The sequence below is a fragment of the Elgaria multicarinata genome, chromosome 3 (assembly GCF_023053635.1).
Source record: "Elgaria multicarinata webbii isolate HBS135686 ecotype San Diego chromosome 3, rElgMul1.1.pri, whole genome shotgun sequence".
Lineage (NCBI taxonomy): Eukaryota > Metazoa > Chordata > Lepidosauria > Squamata > Anguidae > Elgaria > Elgaria multicarinata.
The window spans coordinates 20,669,080-20,691,242 of record NC_086173.1 but is presented as its reverse complement, the minus strand read 5'-3'; the positions used below and the strand labels follow the sequence as shown (position 1 = coordinate 20,691,242).

The following is a 22,163-nucleotide window of genomic DNA, read 5'->3' as shown; positions in this document are numbered from 1 at the left end:
GTAATCTAACTTGTAGGTTACCAGAGCATAGATTACTGAAGTCAAATTATCCCTGTCCTAAAGTGGGCATAGCTGGGCCAGCAGCCAAAGCTGGTAGAAGGCCATCCATGCCCCTGAGGCCACCTGAGCCTCAAGAGACAAAGATGGTTCCAGGAGAACCCCCCCGCCCCAAGTTACAAACTTGTCCTTCAAGAGAAGTATAACTCCATCTAAAACAGGTTGAGCACCCACCATTCAGTCAGAAGAATGACCCACCATAAACTGAGTTAGCCTTCATCCAGTCCTCTGTCACAGCCAGGCACTGATTTAGCATGTCAATATCCTGACCTGAGGAAGCTGAAAAGGTGAAGTAGAGCTGCATATGTTTTCTCCCCAGCTAAAAAAATAGTTTCTTGGGATTAGTTCGAATCTTAGTTGTGGCACAGGAGGAAAGTGTTAGCTCCGCCTTTCCCCAGTACTGCAATTCCAATTTAAATTAGGGGCTTTGCTAGACCTATGAGATAATCCGGTCGGGAGTAGGGGCGACGGCACGCTACAGCTAGCGCGCGCCGTTGCCCTTTTCCAGATGTCAACACGTGACGGGGCAAGGGAAAGCCCTGTCGCATGCTCTGGTTTTTCTTCACTTAAAGAGCCATGTGCACAGGAGTGTACCGCCGAAAATGGTAGGGTTATTTTAAAAAATAAAGGGTTCCCCGCTCCCCCTGCCCTTCCCCCATCCCCGCTTGCCATGTCCTGTCCCACCCATCCGCCAGGCCCGTCCCCATCTCCGATGCCCGTTGCTGCTCGCCAGGCCCTGTCCCCTGTCCCCAATGCCCGTCACCGCTCGCCAGGCCCTGTCCCCATCCTTCTTCCCCCTGTCCCCAATGCCCGTCGCTGCTTGTCAGGCCTTGTCCCTGTCCCCGATGCCCGTCCCTGTTCTTCTCCTCCCCTCTCTCCTGCTGAGTCTGGTCTTTCCCCCGGCCCCATCTCCCCCCCCCATGATTCCCCCCCTAGCCCGATGGGCACAGCGCTCCTGTGAGAGCTGTGCCCAGTCCGTGGCTTCTCCCGGCTACTCGCGAGTAAGCGAGCAACTGGGAAAAGCCACAGACCCTGCTATACTTTCCGCAGCTCCGGCCTCAGGCCGGGGCTGTGGAAAAGCCGGGCCATAACCGCATCCGCTTATCCCGGGTTAAGGGAGGTCTTAGCCTGGCCTGACCCCGGGATCCCCTGTGTGTCATCTGGATGCACAGTAGGGAAGCCGGGCCTCACACCGGGCTAAGACCTCTTCTAGCAACAGCCTAGGTTAGCTTCAGACCTTAAATGAAATGGAAGATTAAGGTGAAGCCATCAAAATGAGAAAACAATCAAGCAAATCAAGTATGCATAGAGACACCTTCTCAGTCAACCAAATATTAATAGCTTGGACCGAAAATAGTTCCCCATTCCCCAGCCAGCCATGCAGGGAATTTCCATCTAAGCATGCACAAGATTTCCATCTTATATGATATATTGCATTAGCCACAATCCTTCTTCAGGAGTTTCCAAAAAGGGAGAGGAAGAAACTCTTAAGGAAATAAACCACTGGGGAAATTTTTGGTGGTGTGGGCTGAAGTGTAATTAATATGGAGTGACATCCAGCCATATCTCTCCTTGTCATCAAATCCAGGTGAGGCAGTGGCTATTTTGAATCAGCACCTTGGCATGGTAATGAATTGGATGAGGGTCTAGAACCTTCAGCTGTTCCAAAGAAGGGCAGCAAGATTGTCAATGAGAATTGACCAACATGCTCATAAATGGACAGGATGGTCTGATCCAGCATGGTTCTTCTTATGTTCTTATGCCAGTACTTTTCCATCTGTGTTGGCTTGCTAATCCATTTCTAGTCTCAACTCAAAGTGCTAGTCTGGTATTACGATGTTACGGATACCATCTTTTTAAACGCCTCCTGAAAACTTTCCTTTTCACACAAGCTGGATTTTAACTCATCTGGTTTTATATTGCCTTTAAAAACAAACAAACAAAACTTTTAATGTTTTAAATTTATCCGATATCTGTTCTATTTTATGACAGCCTCAGCTAACGGCAGTATAAAAATGTAATAAATAAATAATAAATAGATTAACACTCAAAGTCCTAAACAGCTTGGTGCCAGGTTACATAAGGATCATTTCCTTCCATATAGACCAGCCCAGAACTGCAGACCATCTCCAGTGGTCCTTTTCTAGAAGCCCCCACCAAATAAAGTGAGATGGGTAGCTACTAAGAAGAGGCCCTTTTCTGTTGTGGCACCCCCATTGTGGAATTGATCTCCCCAGAGAGGATCCCTGGCGCCTATGGTATGGTCTTTTGGGAGCCAGGTGAAGACCTTATTTTCCCAGGCATTTTAGCCTTTTGGTTTCTGTTGCTTTAAATCTCTTACTATGTTTTACATTTTTGCGCTGCTGCTAGGTTTTGTTTTCATTCTGATTCTATACTGCAGTTTTAAAGTTTTATATTATATTTTACCTGCTTGTATTTTATGCTTGTGGTTGTTGTGAAGCGCTCAGAGAACTTTGGCTATTGAGTGCTATGGAAAGTAATAACTAAACTGCAGATGAAATGAAAATTCTCCCCCATCTCTACAGGACACTCTTGTGGACAATTGTGATGGACTCAGTGTACCTTTTGTCTGATCCGTGGTCTATTCTCATGACCTGAACAAAGTTTGGCTGGTCTACAACAGGCTGTTTCTGGACAAGTAGCTTGACCCCGTAATGGTGACCCAACCATTCTTGAATGATGCTGTTGATCAAAATCCTTATTAAAGTGTCAAAGCCCTAAATTAAGGGAGGGCGCCTTGTGCCCCTCCATATGTTGAACTGCAGCTTGCATCATCCCTCACCATCGGTTACATTGGCTAAGGCTGATGGGATTTGAAATCCATCAACATCTACTGGGCCACAGGTTGCACATCCCTGCCAGAAATGGTCTCGAAACAGTATGTCCTCTCACTTATGAATCTGCTCACTAAAACAATCCAAGCTCCATATTCACCCTACACTGTCTGATATGTGGTGAATAGATGTAAGAGACAGGGGCCACAGCTAGACCTAAGGTTTATCCTGGGATCATCCAGGGTTCGCCCCTGCCTGAGCACTAGATCCCCTGTGTGTCACCTAGATGAACAGGTTTGACCCCTGGACGATCCAGGGATAAACCTTAGGTCTAGTTATGGCCAGGGTCTACTCAGTGGTGGGACCTAGACTGTTCTCTTCTAAAAGGAGACTTGCTGGGACCTCTCACCAATGGTTTTGATCCTGTTGTTTCAGAGGCGTTTTGAGATAGCAACTAGTTAGCTGTGTCATAGCCTACCCATTTGAATTTTTCTGTTGCTACTGGCGCTGTGATTGTATTATTGTTTTACTACTGTTTTTCCTGATTTAGTATTATATGGTTAAGCAACTTTGCAGATCTTTATAGTTATAAAATGGACTGAGTGGGTGGTGGGAATAGAAATATGTTATGTACATAAATAACATTGTTTATGTTTTGTTATTGCTAGTGGCTTTTCTTTTCCTTATTTCTCTTAGTTAGGGAATTATTTATTATTATATTTTAAATCTTTCCCCCTATATATACACATGTATGGCTTCACCTTTTTATTCAATTGAAAATAATTAAAAGTTGATGTTATCCTTCTAAAGTTGCTTAAGTGTTTTCCTTCTTCCCTTTTTAACATGAGCCCAATCCTGTTATCTGATGCTGATGAATCAATACAGAATTGCAACATGTCTCAGTCACATTCTCTTTCACAATGAATGCTCCATTTGCCACTTAGACAGATGACAACTGTGGCTATAAAAGCAACTGAGGACCTGGAAGAAGCCACACACCATCCTCCTGGGAGTTGCAGTGATGAAGGTTCTAGTCCTCACCCTTCTCTGCGTTCTTATTGCAGCAAATGAAGCCAAAGAGTTTGAAAGATGTGAACTAGCTAAGGATCTGAAAGAGCATGGGATGGATGGATACCATGGCATCAGCCTGGACAACTGTGAGTTTCCTCCTTTCTCTCCACCTTTGCAATTCCATGCTTTTAGGGCTGGGCTGAAATGGGTGCATGTGTGTCTTTTTCAGAGGTGATCCACATCCTCTTACAAAAGGACTAGACAATCTGGGCACCATGTGCCACAATGTGGTGTGCTTCACCAGGCTCCACACTAAGAGAGGTGATCAGCACCACAGCACAACCTGCCCCTCCCCCAACCCCACTTTTTGGCAAGAGAGGAGTTAGATTGTGATTTAAATAACTCTGAGGATTGGCTCACTCACAGCCAGTGGCTTTTGAAATGTGTATGATGTTATGGTGTGTTTTTTAAAGGAGAGTAAGTCACTGGTAAGTGGGCCTCAAAGAGTTACAGCCCCCAAGCTCATATAACTCCCCCCTCCATCCCATTTCAGGGCATTACCTTCCCACAAAATTCTGCACCTCTTGGCAATATGGGATTTTGCACAATGAATGTTGAATGCCAGGAATATTAATTGTGAAACGAGGAGGGCGCTCCTCTAGATGTTTTGGACTATAAGTCCCATTATCCCCCAAATATTCATTCTGCCTGAGACTGTGGGGAATTCTAGTCCAAAACATCTGGAGAGCATCAGGATGGGGAAAGCAAGCTAAGAAATGCACTTATTGGGATTGTCCCTAAAGAAAGAAATCAGACTTCCAAAACCCATTGGGCTTTCAGATACTCAGGCACTTTTGAGAATTCTTTCCTCTCTCATTTCACTGAGAAATTATGTATTGTCAAGTTTTAAACTTACATCCTTTTGCTTGTCTGAAAATGTAACGTTTGTTTTAAAATCTTCAGTTTCATAATGCTGGGATTTCTTTTTTCCTAAAATGAACTTGAACACTACACCACACCCTGTCTAAACCTTTTCCTGCCCACTCTATTCCAGGGGTCTGTATGGCCAAACATGAAAGTGACTACAACACTGCAGCCGTGGGGCCACCTAACTCAGACAGCAGTCGTGACTATGGGATTTTTCAAATAAACAGCCGCTATTGGTGCTCCAATGGACAGGGCCCATCTGCCAATGGTTGTGGAAAGCCCTGCAGTGGTAAGTAAATTGGTATAAAGGGGCTGACTAGCAAAGGCCTGTGAAATCCACCACCCACCGTGAAAAAAATTGGAGGTGATGTGTTCGAAGGCTATATTTCCTTTGCCTCCAGCTACCATCCTAAGTGCCTCAATTTGGTTTCCAATTCAGCACCTCCACTTTCCAATGTATCATTACATTGCAACTTCCCTCACCCCAATGCATCCCTCATTGCGCCCACGAACCACACAGCACAGTAGGTTCTCCGATCTTGGGACCATAGGGCCAGGCCAAGTTTGGGGGAGCCCTTGGCTCTACCCACATCAGCAGCCTCAACCTTCTTTCTGCCTGATGTCCCTGATGCACCACCTATCACAGAGGCTCTTGCTGCTGGCAGTGCAAAGGGGAAGTTAGACCCAACTTCTCTCAAAATTAGTGAAGCCATATCTGCAGCTTACTGGAGAGGCAAACAAGGATCTTTGCACCTAACCTGTAGTTAACCGCCCAGTAAACCCCCTGTAAACCGCCCAGAGAGCTTCAGCTATGGGGCGGTATATAAATGTAATAAATTAATTAATTAAACAGCTATGGTCCATGGCTGCAAATCCAGTTCTGGGGCTGATGTAGGAGAGCATTGCCTGTGCATGGCCTTCCTCCTCTCCCTTCTCTCAAAGACTTAACCAGTTGATCTGTGCAGCCGCTCCAGCAGTGGCTTAGTGTCCAAGGGGATTCCTTAGTGTCCAGAGCGATTCCTTTTCACTCCTTCTGCCAGGAGCACCAGTGCTCTCTAAGAGGTAGCAGTTCTTCACTGCAGTGGCATTGCTGTCAGAGGGCAGCCGGAGGACTGTTCCCACTGCATCTGGAGCCCCCTCTGGATCCCTACTAAATGGCCCCCTCAATTCAGCACTTATTGCTTGAAACATTATGGTGTGCCTGGGCACACTTGGCACACCTGGCACACCCTTTATACACAGCTATGATAGCTAGTACATAGCTATGTACTAGCTATGAGGGACACCTGAGGGACACCCCCCTTAGGTGTCTCTCTTCCCTCTGAGCTTAGCTGCAATCCTCCCAGCAGCTGGGGGCGGGCAAGGAGGATGGGTTTTCCCAACAACAACATGTACTTGTGAGCTCTCCCTGTTGTCAAGCAAATGAATTTAGAGTGCCTTGGCACTGAATGTGCAGTTGAGACACATTACTATTACAAAACACTTTCTCGTGATGGAGATGAAAACTGCTACAATTGGTTTGTTGAAATGGGTCAACACAGCTTCCTGCCTTGTTTCACTCTTTCTATGTGCTCTTGGTCAATGTGCTGTTGATGTTATGGGGTGTTTGCCTCACAGGGCTGTAAGCAGTGGGACACCCAGTCTTGAAGTGCCAGGACCTTTTGATTGACAGGGAAGATGACATCATCCGCCACCCACTCAGGCTTTGCTGCTCCCCCCCCCCCCCGAGCTTAGCTGCAGTCCTCATAGTAGCTGGTGGGGGTGGTAGGATGGATTTCTCTAGCAACAATATGCAGTTGTGAGCTCAGCATTTTCAGGTGCCTTGGCCTTGAATGGGCAGTTGAGACACATTTCCTTTACAAAAGATCTTCTGTGATGGATAAGACAACTGCTACAATTGGTTGTTTGTTGATATGGATCAGCACAGCTAACTGCCTTGTTGGACTTTCCTTAAGGGTGTGGGTCTGACGATTGTCATGACAAGCACCTGCACTTCAGCATTTACCACTACCCCAGTGGCTTGAAATAACCATTCAAGCAATCCATGATAACCTCCTTTGTTTTCTGATAAATCTTTCGGCAGCTTTCACAACTGACGACATCACAGATGATATTGAGTGTGCTAAGAAAGTGGTCCGTGACCCCCAAGGGATGGATGCCTGGTGAGTCCATCTCTTGTTAACATCTTTCCACTTGCAAGACCCAATAACAGCTGAACTTTTCATGGTTGTGGCCAATGAGGATAGAGAGATGAACATCCTCTAGGCTGTTGAATAGCTGGTAACTGAAGATGCTTCCTCAACGAGTACCAATGTTTTCTTGAAAGTGCAATGTTAGTCTTGGATGACTGATGGCTACCAAGAGATGGTAATATCTGTCTATCTGGGAAGTTCAGGATATGGTTTGGCAGCTGGAATGCAGGAAAGAAAGGAGTGTCTCAGGGCATGTCTACACCTACGGGTGTAGAGGGCTGGAGTGGGGGCAATCCCAGACTTACCTACTTCCGGGATTGTCGCCCTGTGTCAACATGCGGCGCACGACATCCCGGGAGGAAGAGGATGTCATGCCCGCCATTTTGTTTTATCAGAAAAGAGTGCACAAGTGCTCGAGAGACAAAGGAAAGTTTTTTATAAAAGACCCTCCCGCTCCCCCACCCCACCCCCGATGTGGGTGCCCGTCACAGCCTCTTCCCCCATCCCCGTGAGTAGCATCGGTCAGCAGAGGGAAGGGGCAGGGCCGGGGGGAGTCCAGGGACATTGGGGGTGGGAAGCAGGGTCGGGCCTTTTTTTAACGTACTTTTTCACTTGAGTGCAAGTGCGCTCCAGCGCTGTCTTTTTTTTTTACAAAAAAGTTGGCCGTGACATCCCTCTTCCCTTCTGGGATGTCACGCTTCTGTATAGACAGCCAGAGATGATCCCGGGAGCAGGTAAGTCCAGGATCATCCCCCCTCCCTTCCTGAAGGCCCTTACATGAAGAAAGAGCCACTGTAGGGTGGTGGTGGTGGAGTGAGCAGGAGGCCATTTCATTCTGTGCTTCATCTGCTGTAGACAGGAAACACAATGAACAGGAAGGATGCCATGAGTAGCTACTAGTTGATGTCTATACTGGGAACATCTTGAAGGGACCTATCTCATCTGTAGCTCTCAAATTTATTTATTAATTTACTCAATTTATGAGTCCCCTATAGACAATGTTCTCAGGGAGACATACAAAGGGACAGTGTGACCTTTTTCTTCTTCTTTTATTTTAATTGCTCTCATTCTGACTTTTAGGGTAGCTTGGAGGAACCACTGCAAGGGAAAAGACGTCTCACAATATACCCGTGGCTGCAACCTCTGAATTCCATAGTCCAAAATAAAATCCAGCATTTCTCTTTTGCTTCACTCTGATACCTTTCCCTGTACAATCAGCATTGAGCTTGTCCTTTCTATTCAGGTATTTGCATTTTGTGGCCCAATATGGTTGGCAGAATGGCCTTCTTTGCAGATAAATGAAATCAAGGGGGGATTAGAAATGTGTCTGGGTGGGAAAGTGGGATTGAGCTTGGCTGAGATTGTGAGCCTTTCTCTTTGAAGATGTTTAATAAATTGAATAAAATGAGCACCATCAAATCTCAGTTTCTGTGTTGATGGGTGAATGGGAGAGGAAACAAGTAAGAGGAGGAGGAGTATGCTACACTCATGCTTGACACCCTTGTCTAACTCCTCTGTGACTTTAAAGATGTCATGCCACACCTCAGTGCCTGTGCAGTGGCCTCCAGTAGCCATTGCTGACAAGTTGCTATGAGTGGTCACATTTATGCTGGTCTCTGGTGTTTAGGAATGTGCTCTACTAGGAATTCCAATCTGTTTAAGCCCAACGTTCTGTTTCCATTGTGATAAGCAGCCATGAAGTCTTGCAGATTTCCCCCTCCCAGATTCCTGAAATATTTTTATTTATTTATTTATTTTATTTATTTATTACATTTCTATACTGCCCAATAGCTGGAGCTCTCTTGGCGGTTCACAAAAACATTAACATTCTTTCAGGTTCTGCTATTTGACCCACTCCCCAAATTATTTGGGGATCTTGAAATTTGCACTAATGGTGTCGTAGGGTTTTGGTTTTGGTTTTAATTGTGTGATCATGTGCATTTGTGCAAGATCACCAGTGTAGCCCAACAGACGCATATTCCCATCTTGTCAATATCTTTGTCAGTTTCATCAACTAGGTTTAGAGAACATGATAATGAACAGTGGGTTAATTGGTCAAGGGTTGGTTATTGTGTCATCTGTTGGGAGTTTTTCACACTACGGTTGGTCTTTTGGCTGAAATAACCAATGCGAATAACCAACGCTGTACACAGTTGGTTTTTTGAACAATTGTTGGTTATCGTGTCATGTGTCAGGCACCATGGACTATTTGGTCACACACAGTTGGTTATTTTCAGTGACTACAGAGTCTTCTGGTAAGAGTGACCAAAGCAGAGGCTGCTGGTCTAGTCCAGCCAGAATAACTTGCAATGGCTGATGGGCTACCAGCAGGAGGATTAAGGGGGCATAGAAGGCAGGGGATGTATCAATCAAAGACATCATTGATTAATAGTCAACTTGATGCTGTCCTTAATCCACACCATGGTTGATTATAATCATGTTGTGTGGGGAGTACCCCCTCAATAATCAACCATGGAATTGACTATTCACCCACCACTGGTTATTGTGTTGTCTTCCTCTTCACACACTTCTTCACTTAGCCCAGTAGAGCCCTATTCCATAATTCATAGAATCATAGAATAGTAGAATTGGAAGGGGCCTATAAGGCCATCGAGTCCAACCCTGTGCTTAATGCAGGAATCCACTCTAAAGCATCCCTGACAGATGGTTGTCCAGCTGCCTCTTGAATGCCTCTAGTGTGGGAGAGCCCACAACCTCCCTAGGTAACTGGTTCCATTGTCGTACTGTTCTAACAGTCAGGAAGTTTTTCCTGATGTCCAGCTGGAATCTGGCTTCCTGTAACTTGAGCGCATTATTCTGTGTCCTGCACTCTGGGAGGATCGAGAAGAGATTCTGGCCCTCCTCTGTGTGACAACCTTTTAAGTATCTGAAGAGTGCTATCATGTCTCCCCTCAATCTTCTCTTCTCCAGGCTACACATGCCCAGTTCTTTCAGTCTCTCTTCATAGGGCTTTGTTTCCCGACCCCTGAAGGATGGAATTGTGAAGGATGAAATTGACAAGTTCTTTGACAAGTAGGGTATAGGCTCTGCTGGGCTAAATGAAAATGTGAGATTATGAAACTGACAAGGATATTGTCTCTGTGGAGCTACATAGTGCTCAGGTGGACTTGCAATTGTGTGCACCTGCACAACAATTTATCAAATTCACACATCTCAAATCAATGTATGAACTGGAATGCAGTGAATGTTTGGTATTCACACATCAGAATTTTGTGATGCAAGTCCCTGAGTAATAATAAAAAAGCATATTAAGGAAAAAAAGGTGTACATTAGTTGTGGGTGGGTGGCATATAAAACAGCATTATATTAGGGATGCCATACATTTTACTGAATCAGAGAGCTCCATAACACCTACTTTCTTTTCCTGGTATGCATCCTTTTCATATGGTCACCTTACGCAAAGTAGCAGCTTGCAACAAGGGCAGACTGCTCCCTGTGGCCTTATTGGCTGCTTGCTGAGCCACCGAGAAGCTCTCACTGTGCTTTGATATATTGGGGGGAGGCAAGTGGGGGGGGCAGCTCAACAAGCAACTGACGAAGCTAGACATGGGTGAGTTCATCCATCTCCAGACAAGTCCTCCCACTTATTAGATTGTAAGCCTATGCGGCAGGGTCTTGCTATTTACTGTGTGGTCTGTGCAGCACCATGTACATCGATGGTGCTATATAAATAAATAATAATAATAATAACTTACACAGTGAATTATTACAGGGAGTCCAATTGTTCCTTTGAGACTTCCTCGCTCTCTTCTATCAGTCCTTTTCCTTCTCTTTTCTTTCCTCCACATTCTCTGGGGTTTAAAGCTGTTTCTTTCCTGCTCTTTCAGCTTCCCTGCTTTCGCAGTCCTGCCATTATCTGCCTCCACTCTGCCCGATTTCAGCCAGCTAGAGTGGGCAGGACACCGCCTCAGATAATTTCCTTTTCTTGAGCTTATCACACCAACCCTAAATACAACACTTCTCAAAGTATGTTTAACTGGCTATGAAAACATTGAGTTTTCATTCCCACACACTCCATTTTTGCCACAGTTCCTGGGGTGGTTTTAAGCTTTAATGTTATATTTTATGCTGTACTTACAGTTTTAATTTTTGTGAACCACCCAGAGAGCTTCAGCGACTGGCCGCTATAGAAATGAAATGAAATAAATGAATAAATAAATAAACAAACAAATTGAAAAGTGCACACCATGTTGAGTCAAACACAGAGCCCTTTGAGTCTGGGATGGACTCAGACAACATTCCTTCTTACTTTTGCAAAGGGGATGGTAAGGGTCCACAGATAGATCTACCTGACTCCCCTCTGAAGATGCTGCTCCTCAGACTGAATTTATTAGCATCAACAATGGTGCATTTCCAAGAACTTACATTAGATTGTTCATGTCACCACATGCAACTTTTCCTGGGAATTCAGGCTTTGAAGAACCATTTTGAAACTGAAGGAAGTTGAAGAATCCAATCTGTTCATCCATTGAAAATGTCATCTGAGACCTTTCGCTAGGTACAATGTTTAACATGCTGCAGAAGACAACCAATGAGACAACTCTTCCCCTAGACCCTTCCTCACCCCTTTTCTTTACTCATCCTTATTATTTGGTTCTTTCCCAGGTTTGGAATGACTTTTTCCCCATTCTAAACAATTGAAATACCTCTCCTAATACACACACACACACACAGTGCATTTTCATGCTTTAGCCTATGGGAGAAAAGAGTCCATTGGGGTGCACGCTTCAAAAAGTGTCTTTTTGGGAGGAGGGACGATGCTCCCATTTGGGAGCAAGAACAAGCAAGACTAACTTGGGGGTGGAAAACAACAAACCTCTACAACCTAGAATACTGCTCATCCTCCTGTCCCAAATTTTTTGTAGAACACTTTTCAACCGGAATTCTTTTCAAGGTGTTCCAAATTTATGACAGTATAAAAGGTTTACACACTTGCAGTCATACTACATGTCGACTACGTGACTTGTCTGTACACAGAGATGGATGAAAGGCCATGATGTAAATGTGCTAAATAATAATAATAATTATAAATGACATCAAGTCTGATTCATTGTAAATTTTTCATCTCTTTCTACCTCTGCACATACCCTGCTGCTCTTGGTTTAACCTAGCAAGCAGGAGCATAAAATGACCATACCTGACAAATGTGGCCTAGCATTTATTTTATTTTTATTTTATTATTGCATTTATATCCCACCTTTTTTCCTCCAAGGAACCCAAGGTGGCATATATAATCCTCCTCTCCATTTTATCCTCACAACAACAACCCTGTGAGGTAGGCTGGGCTGAGGGTCTGTGACTGGCTCAAAGTCACCCAGTGGGTTTCCATGGCTGAGTAGAGACTAGAACCTGAATCTCCCAACTCCCAGTCTGACACTTTAGCCACTACACCACACTGGCATCCATGTACTTCTTCCACAGGAACCTGCCTAAATATTGAGATCTTCCACAGAAATCCTTCTGAATTTCTCCCTACTTTAACAGTACAGGCAGGTGGTGACCGAAGGGGATCTTTTCAGTTAGTAGTGCTCTGTCTTTCAAATACACCCCCAGGTGGGCTTACCTGACATCACACTAACATCTTTCTGGCAGCAAGCAACTTTATACTTGCTCTGGCCTTCTAGATGCTCTGTATAGATCATGTCTGCCTTTAATTTCATTTTATGTATTATTTATTTGTGGCAAATAAATATAGTAAAATCCATCAGCAGTTCACACTGTTAAGATGTTTTTAGATGGTTTTATGTACAAGGTTGGTGAATTTGCCATCAAAGGCTTTATTAAAAAGCCATGTCGTCTTAACTTGGCATCAAACAAAACCAGCGCTGGCACCAATCAGGCCTCCAAGGAGAGGGGTGCCACAACAGAAAAAGCCTTTCTCCCATTGTCCCATCATAGTGTATGTCTTGTGCTGGTGGGACATGGAGAAGGGCTCCTCCAACAGATCTCAAGTCTCGGGCAGGCATATATAGGGAGAGGCACTCCCTCAAGTATTGAGGTCCCAAGCCATTTAGGGCTTTAAATGTCAATGCCAAACACCTTGAATTCTGACTGGAAGCATTTAGGCAGCCAGTGCAATTCCTTTAAGACCAGTTATATGGTCTTTGTGAAATGTACCGGTCAGCAGTCTAGCTGCTCAGTGCAAATGCTTGCAACCATGTCATCCACTGCCTGAAGTCAGACCCAGTTCACATGTCACAACTACCAATGGTTGTTTAAACCATGGGTAGTCATGAATTAGTAGAAGCAAACAAGGCTGTTGCTCTCACCACCCACCCGCCCAATCGCTCCTGCTCAAACCCATGATTTTTTGAAGGTACATGATTTGTTGGGTTACAATTCTGGATTGTTTCTCCTCCAGCAACCCAGTATATCTGGTTCAGACTTCATGATCATCAACACAGAGACAGGGCATCCCTGGGTTGTTAAGCTCTGCCTGGGTGCACCAGGAGCAATCAGGTGCATGGGAGCCAGCACACCCAATTGCTCCTGCTTGTTCATGACCAGCCATAGTTGAAACGATTCATGAGGAAAATTCATTTCGAAAACTACACATGAAAATATTCATAGATTTTCATAGGGAGAAAATAATCAAACGATCGCAATCTAATATAGACACATGAGGTGGAATTTGGAGAACTCTCATGAGCTTGGGATTTGCTTGTATGCACTTCCCATACACACACACACATACACACACACACACACACACACACACACACACACACACACACAGAGAGAGAGAGAGAGAGAGAGAGAGAGAGAGAGAGTATAGGGTCCCCTGCCACCACAGGAACTGAACTAGCACTACAATTGCCAGTACCTTCAACAAAAAAACTGTCTGTCTGTGTGTAATTGCTACTGAGGAGGAAATCTCTTCTCCTCAGTGGGAATTGAGGTAATCTGTGTATGCTCAGAGGTGATCTTCATCAATATTCCTAAAATCATTGCAGGATGAATAGATCCAGGAGATGCAGAAATAAGAGAGGGGACTGAACTTCAGCTTTTCCAGCTCACATTCCACACTCTATAACCAGGATGAAGCACTGGGTTCAGGTTACTTCCACCCACCCCAACTTTCTAAATTACCTTTGCCTTTTTAATTTTTGGCTGCTTCTTTACCAGTATTGGACTAAGATAACATTCTAAGGAAGTTCTTCCTGTGCATTTTTCCATCCAGGGATTTGGAGTGGAAGGTCATCAGTGTGTGGATGCCATTGCCTCCTTTCCATCAAAGTCTGTCTGTCTCTCTCTCTCTCTCTCTCTCTGACCAAAATGAATGCTACTAGACCGAGAACCCCATTGAGTGTGGAAAAATGATTGGCATTCCCTCCCCTGAACACTGCAATTGAAGGAGAACATGGACACGGACAGCACTGTGGCAATTCCTAATTGGTTAGCCAAAGATGTCAATTATCAAAACTTCCCCATCCCATCATCCCATGTTCCTTATTGAGAGGTTTTCAATTAGACACACCGCACACACACTAAATGATTGAATAATTTCAGAGACATTAGAAACACCGATTGGGCATGTCTCCACTCTGAAATTAATCAATGGGTTTAGAAGTGGCCAATCTCCACTCTGGAAGATTGAATGTTCTGCAGATGTTCACAGTTACCAGATCTTTCTGGAGCGGAAGCTCACACCCCTACTGCTCAGGGCTTTTGTTGTGAGGATAAAATGGAGAGGACTCCACAGTTAACCCAGACTGAAGTCCGTCCCACTCTTAAAATGACAGTGGGGGAAAAAACTTCTTGCAGACTATTTAAGAACTGTGCTTTATTTAGATATTTATTTAAAACATTGCCATACAGCTTTTTGCCAGGGTAGCTCTGCAAAGCTGGTTATATAAGATTTCAATAATCAACATTAATAGTACAATGTTCATTTGTACTAAATGTCTCACATTTTTATTATGTTGAGGACAGCATGATGGACCAGAAAAACAAATTCTGAGCGTATCTACTTGGAAGTAATTCTCAGCAGTTTCAGAAAGATTTACTCCCAGGTAAGTGCACTCTAACAAAAACCTCAGGAGGCTGCTCAGGCTGGATTAGGATGCTCTGTGAGCCACATTAGGCCCATGGCCCAAAGGTTATACATCCCTGCCTTAAAGACTTAACAAATATATTCTAGCATGAGTTTCTGTGAACATTGCATATGATGAAGTCCCCCAAGGCTTATAAAGCACGATGTAGCATTACTTAAAGAAGCTTTGGTGGATGGGAATGGTGATCACCAGTTGACATGTGTGGATAAGAGTTTTGCTGCAGTTCCTGTAAAACCAGGTTGTGGCAATGGAAACTGTTATCCTTTGGAAAAGCCATGGCTTTTGCTCCCATTCTGTCCTCTCAGCCACTCAAAATTTTGGACAGGAGTGATGAGAGGATCAGAACTTTCAAAATTAGGAGTTCACCTAAACAGGAATGCAGAACCTAGTCTGGGGTGGTGGTGGAATCCAGCCCACCTACAGTCCCAATCCAGCCTCCTTGGGTTCTCCAGATGGCCATGATATCTTCTCCTGACCCTACCCCATTTCCTCTGGCCACTGGTTATTTGGTGATTTCCCAGAATGAGGCAAGTCTTTTTCCCCATTCTGAAAGGTTGAAATGCCTTCCCTAAAGCTTAGTTACTGGCAATAAGAACTTTAAATTAAAAGATATTGGTAAATTATATTCCACCCCTTTTGGCATTGGCCCTGCCCACCACTGGAATGCATCCCCCTCACAAGAGCTTCTCCAAAATGGAGTTCAGTCCTTAGGCCGAAAAAGGTCCAGCACCTCTCTTCTAAAGCAAGAGAAACTTTAGGCAGGAATTTGTGACAGTTTATGGGTTAAGAAACATAGGAAGCTGCCTTATACTGAGTCAGACTCTTGGTCCATGTAGCCCAGTATTGTCATTACTGACTGGCAGCAATGGGTTCTCCAGGGTTTCAGGTGGGAGTTTTTCCAGCTGTAACTGGAGATGCCTTAGGATGACCCTGGAACCTACTCCATACAAAACAGGTGTTCTGCTACTGAGATACTGCTGGAGATAGCAACATCCACCAGTCTAATGATATTTATTTCATTTTCTTTACCCACAAACTGGCTTGTATGTACAACTGCAGCCCAATCCATATATGTTCAATAAAGCATCTTGTTTAAATATGCAAGGAGGGGAAATTCATAGAATAGTAGAGTTGGAAGGGGCCTATAAGGCCGGGGGAGAGCAAGAGCCCCAACCCCTCTGTTGTCACTCTGAAGTGGAGAACCTCCTTTATCCATTAGGACTCTCCACTCATTCAGCATGACAACTGCAACCACAGAGAAAGATGGGGCTGGAGCGCTTCCCCTCCTCACAATGTTGCTTTATTGAATGCCCAAACACAGCTTATATTTAGACTTTTTGAGGTCTATTCAAGCACAAATAGATCTATGAAAGTGACCTCCTTGTAATTGCAAGCTTTGATTCTGCCTTTTTGATGTCTTTTCTCCATCCAGAACAAAACCCACTCTCATTTGAATCTGCTGTAATTTCCACACTAGGATCAAAGATGAACTCTCTTTTCTTTTTCTTTTTTAATGAGTACAAACCATACTTCATCCCACCTGAACAGTCTGTGGGATGCAATAGATTTATCTAGGAATATCACATCGTCCTCTTCTTATTTCCCCAAAAATGAAGAAACAAACTTTGTTGAAGCAAGATATAAAGAAAACTGTTCCCAAATTAATAGGGCTCTGGAGGAACATACAATGGCCACAAGACTTTCCTTGTGAAACCAAAAGCAAAGATATCTATTTCTCAAAATGCAGAACCTACACAGCCTAGAGATACCAGCAGCATCCATTTTGAGCTTGAAGCTTAGCAATTTCTTGCTGGCTCAGCCCTCCAGAATGCAGTCCATAGGCCACCATGCTTGCTCAGTGCGGTGCACAATCCTCTGCCCAGCCACCATAAAGAAGCCCAAGTACACAAAATTATAGGGATTATCAGTCCCCCCCCATGGGGATACTATAGGATATGGTGAGTACTTCCCTCTCTATTTTGGCAATTGTTTTACCTATTAAAGGTCAGGACAGAGGAGAAACAAAGGATTAGAAGAAGGCTAAGTAAAGGATGGGTGACTGGGATTAGGCCAATTGACTATCAGAATTCACCACCTACATAGGGTTAGTGCTCCAGGGACAACTATAGTGGGGAGACATCTACCTATAAGTACCTGAACATTACCAGCACATGTTCACAGAGTTCTCAGGCCTGGCATGGCTTTGTTATGAGGAGACTTTTTGGATGAGGGCTGCTCTAAACTCTTGGGTTGGCCTGGAATCATCATCAGCCAGAGTTTTAGCTCTATGTATGACCCTTGCAAGGCCTTATTTTGGTAAACATACTAACAGCAGGCTTATTTTGGCCCACCTATTCTATCTAGGGATGTATGAGAATTTTGTTTTTGCTGGCAAAATATGTAAACATGGCCTGTATAAAATATGAGCACAAGTACATGTCTGCCATAAATGTTTGCAAATTTCTGGACATGTGTTTGCTTTGTACAGCATTCCCAGTTTGATTTTGTGCAAATTTCTTAATTTGCACAAATTTCATATTTTGTACAAATTTGTCCTGCAAGCTAAATCAAGCTATGGAGGAAATTTGTGCAAATTTCACTTTTGATCATTGCTCAATTTGTGCAATTCCTGTTTTGTGCTGATCGAACAGAGATCACAAATGAAGCATCAAGTTCTATCCATGAGAGAAGTGAATGATTTCATCCCTGACCAATTGTGTGGCTTAAATACATCTCCTGAGACTGCACAGTTAGAATGGCCAATGATGTGGCATAAGTCACAGCTTAGCAAATGTAACATAAAGATGAAATACTGCCATCTGCAAATCCAGCTTGCTAGATTTCTTGTTCGAATACCAGGGTCTATATGGATAATCTGCCCCCAGTGGGGTTGCAGCATGAACCTGGAATGGGCTATTAGTTGGAGGACAGTCTCTGCTTCCATTGCGCATTATGTTGGTGATTTCCTGTTTGTTGGTCAAACTGATTCCTGACAGTATAACCACCTTATTTAAGAATTTGGACTCATGGTAGAGTTCTTTCTAGGAGTGTGCACGGACCCCCCGCTCCGCTTCACTTAGAGATCCGCCATTTTTGGAGCGGCCCACTTTGCCCCGCCCCCGCTCCGCCCACTTCCGCTCCGCTCCGCTCGGAGCTCCGGATCCGGATCCGGAGCTCCGTTTCCCCCCCCATAGGGTTGCATTGAAAGCTAAAAAAGTATACAACTTTTTTTCTGTTCAAGTTAGAAACCTCATGTTTGGCACCATGACATCTCATGGACGTATACACATGCACGCCAAGTTTCAAGCAAATCCCATCATCCCCTAATTTTTGGGGAATTTTTGAAAATCGGGCACCCCATTCACACCCCTTGGGATAGCTCCGTCAATTTGCATGTTAGAAACCTCAAACTCGGCACCAGGACAGCTTATCCATGTGTCCACATGGACGCCCAGACTCAAGGCAATCCCATCATCCCCTGATTTTTGGCACCCCAAATCAAGTCCCATTCTACAACTACGTCAATTTGCACGTTAGAAACCTCAAACTCGGCACCAGGACAGCTTACCCATGTGTCCACATGGATGCCAAGTTTCAAGGCAATCCCATCATCCCCTGATGTTAGGGGAAGTTTTGAAAATCGGGCACTCCAGTATGTCAGGCAATGCAGACAGCTCAATGGGGCCAGTTCCAAGGAAATCCCAACATGCCATGAGATAACCCTAAATCTTCTTCCACACTTGAAAAATGGATTTTTGAACTTGATAAAGTCTAAGTGAGTGCAGGAAGGACTTCTCCCCTGAGTCAAAGCAAGACACATACACCATCCCTGCAAGGCGGGAAGGGGAGAAGGGAGGGAAGCAGGCAGGCAGGCAGGCAGGCAGGCAGCATGCATTGTAGTGCCGCAAGGATGGCTTGAGCACTAACGCATAGCAAACCAACCCGTAAGCGGGCGCAAGGAGCAAGTGAGGCAAAGATGGCTGGTTGTTTCTTTCTAAGCCAGCAGTTACGCATTGAGGGGCACAGAGGAGGAGGACTGGGAGCAAGCGTGCCGGAACCACAAAGCCCATTTCCCAAGCACCAGGCGGGCAGAGGCAGGCAGAGCAGGCGAGGAGTCAGTCCTGGCAGATGCCCCACCACAGCAGCACTCCGGGGGAGGCGGGCAGACAGACAGGCAGGCAGGCAGGCAGAGGGCATTTCTGGGGGCACAAGGAAGTGAGGCCAGGATGGCTGGTTTCTAAGATGGCTGGTTTTATCCTGGTTGTGCTTTTTATATTGTATTTTGTATTTGTATTTTTAACTTGTTGGTTGTTTTATGATGGTTTTAATTTTTGTGAACCGCCCAGAGAGCTTCGGCTATTGGGCGGTATAAAAATGTAATAAATAAATGTAATAAATAAATAAATAAATAAGACAGCACTGCAGTTAGTCATGCATTGCAAACGCAAACCATCCCAGCGAGTCGGTCACCGAGGAGGAGGACAGGCTAGCAGAGGGGCAGGCAGAGTGACATGTCATAGATCTAGTATTGGGGAGGAGTCAGTCCCGGCAGATGCCCCACCACAGTAGCACCCTGGGTGGGCATTGGAAAACGCCATCTTGTGGGTCCATACTTCCCCCACCCCATGTCCTGCAGGGTTGCCTGCCTAACCCTTGTGGGGATGGGAGATGGAGAGCTTAGAGTGGCAGTGCCAGCAGCAGCCTTCGGCTTTCCCCTGGAACCAGTCGCCTTGCCCGCCTCTTTCCCCAGCAAGACCGACTGGTGCTTCCTCTGAAGATGCATCTTCATGCTGCTGGTTCCATAATGCCCTGTAGATGAACCCCTGCTTAGGCTGAGTTTCAGCAAAGCGGGGATCCGCTCCCAACTCAAAGTGGTCCCACACGATGCTTGTCTCTTCCATGGTGACATCACCAATTGCCCGCCTGAGCTCTCTGGTGTTGCCACAGAAACAGGGGTGGCAGCGGAAGAGGGGTGGGATGAGACTGGGGAGAGAGCCTCGGCCTGCTGCTGCTCCTTCTCATCCCCCACATCCTGGAGGACCACCGCCTCCTCCTCCTCCCCCTCCACTGTGCTGAGGACCTCGTCTAGGTCCATCAGCGGGCTCATGGGCTCAAAGGATAATGAAGGAGATACTCCTCCTCCTCCTCTAATGGCACTGCTGCCACCTGCCTCTTGCAACCTGCCTCTTGCTGCCACCTGCCTCTTGCCACCTGCCTGCTTACTTGTGCCAGTCTGAGCCTTGCTGCTTTCAGCACGCCTGCTCCCTCTTCTCATGATGACTAATAAAATATTAATACTACTAATAATATGTATAAGGTACTACTAAGAATATGTATAAGAAGAATATAATATGTTTAAATGTAGGGAAATGGGACAAGAAGTGTGTATGCTGTATAAGAAGAATAAAATATTAATACTACTAATAATATGTATGAGAATATACTAATATATATACTACTAAGAATATGTAAAAGAATATAATAATATGTTTAAGAATATTACTAATAAATGTAAGGAAATGGGACAAGAAGTGTGTGTATGCTTTCCACAAAATGCTCAATCTGTGGCTGCCTGTTGCACTTCACAAAAGCAGCACACTCACAGTCCAAGTTACACAGAGAAGAAAAAGAGAATAATTTTTTTTTTGTATTTTTTGGTATTTTTTTGTATATAGATAGAAGGAAACACAATCAGGATTTAAGAGAGGGGAGGGGGGGAAAGAACCAACCAAACACTACTACTATACTAATATGTATAAGAAGAATAAAATATTAATACTACTAATAATATGTATGAGAATATACTAATATATATATACTAAGAATATGTAAAAGAATATAATAATATGTTTAAGAATATTACTAATAAATGTAGGGAAATGGGACAAGAAGTGTGTGTATGCTTTCAAAAGAAAGCTTTCACAAAAGCAGAACAGTCAGGCTTTAATAGAGGGAAGGGGGGGGCAACCAACCCAACCAACCAAACACACACTCCAAAATTTAAAAATAAAGTTTATATTAAATCAAAGTAAGGGAAAAACACAGGGCAAACTAAGCTAAAAGTCAGAAAGAAGCAAACAAACACACACACACACACGCCAAACTAAATCTATCCTAATCTATCTCCAAAGTCCAAAGCAGGAGCACTAACTAAGTGTTCCCTCCACGAACGCCAACCCACAAAGAGACACAAAGCAGAAAGCTCTAAGGGTGGGTCTGCCTTAGTCCCCCCTCCAACGCTGGGATTGGAGGATGATGCTTTATGAGGTGATCAATTCTCATCAGGATTGGGAGTTGAATGTGCCTGTCATCGCTTCAAAAAAAATTAAAAAAACCCAAACCCCGATTTTTTAAAAAATATTGCACGTGAACCACAGGACGCAGAAAGTTGAGAGTAGTCTCAAAATGACCCCCATCCACGACTCTCTGAGCACAAGAATTTTCAGAACAATAGCTTAAAAACCAACCCAGTTATGCCCGAGTCTTTCCCGCAATGCAATCCTATGGGCGAAAAGCCGAAAAACGCTGTTTGAGCCGCGCGGTTGACCCGATTTTCAAAAAAATATAGCACGCGACCCGCACGCAGAGAGGTGAGAGTGGTCTCAAAATGACCCCCATCCACGACTCTCTGTGCACAAGAATTTCCAGAACGATAGCTTCAAAAAGAACGTAGTTATCCGCGATTATTTGCCGCAATGCAATCCTATGGCGAAATGTTTTCAAGATGGCGACCGGAGCGCTCCGCCTGAACTAGGAGCTCCGAAAAATGGTCGCTTCTCTTCGCCTTGCTTCTAGGGGTCCGCGGTCCGCTCCTACTCCGCCTCTGGGTAAGGCGGAGCAGGCCAATCCGCTACTGCTTCTACGCTCCTAATCGGAGCGGAGCACATGCCTAGTTCTTTCTAGCAATATGAAATACTAGGCATGTGCTCCGCTCCGATTAGAACCGGAGAATCAGAAGCGAATTGGCCTGCTCCGCCTTGCCCAGAGGCGGAGTAGAAGCGGACCGCGGACCCCTAGAAGCAAGGCAAAGAGAAGCGCCCATTTTTGGAGCGATCCTCTTTCCGCGGACTGATCCGATCGCCATTTTGAAACATTTCGCCCATAGG

At 44.8% G+C, this 22,163-nt stretch overlaps 1 protein-coding gene across 1 annotated transcript; it reads left to right on the top strand.

Annotated features, from left to right (window-relative positions):
• Window positions 1–3,830: 3,830 nt before the first annotated feature.
• On the top strand, window positions 3,831–8,391 carry LOC134394276 (lysozyme C-1-like). The gene is made up of 4 exons (XM_063119560.1): window positions 3,831–4,009; window positions 4,918–5,079; window positions 6,874–6,952; window positions 8,063–8,391. The coding sequence occupies exons 1-4, from the start codon at window positions 3,874–3,876 to the stop codon at window positions 8,127–8,129; spliced, it is 444 nt and encodes a 147-aa protein (XP_062975630.1). The 5' UTR covers window positions 3,831–3,873; the 3' UTR covers window positions 8,130–8,391.
• The last annotated feature ends 13,772 nt before the right edge of the window (window positions 8,392–22,163 follow it).

Excerpts from the sequence above, each read along its gene's own strand:
- LOC134394276 (XM_063119560.1), top strand. The coding sequence starts at position 3,874 with ATGAAGGTTCTAGTCCTCACCCTTCTCTGCGTTCTTATTGCAGCAAAT. Across the intron at positions 4,010-4,917 it reads TGGCATCAGCCTGGACAACT|GGGTCTGTATGGCCAAACAT; the intron begins GTGAGTTTCCTC and ends ACTCTATTCCAG. Across the intron at positions 6,953-8,062 it reads CCCCAAGGGATGGATGCCTG|GGTAGCTTGGAGGAACCACT; the intron begins GTGAGTCCATCT and ends TCTGACTTTTAG.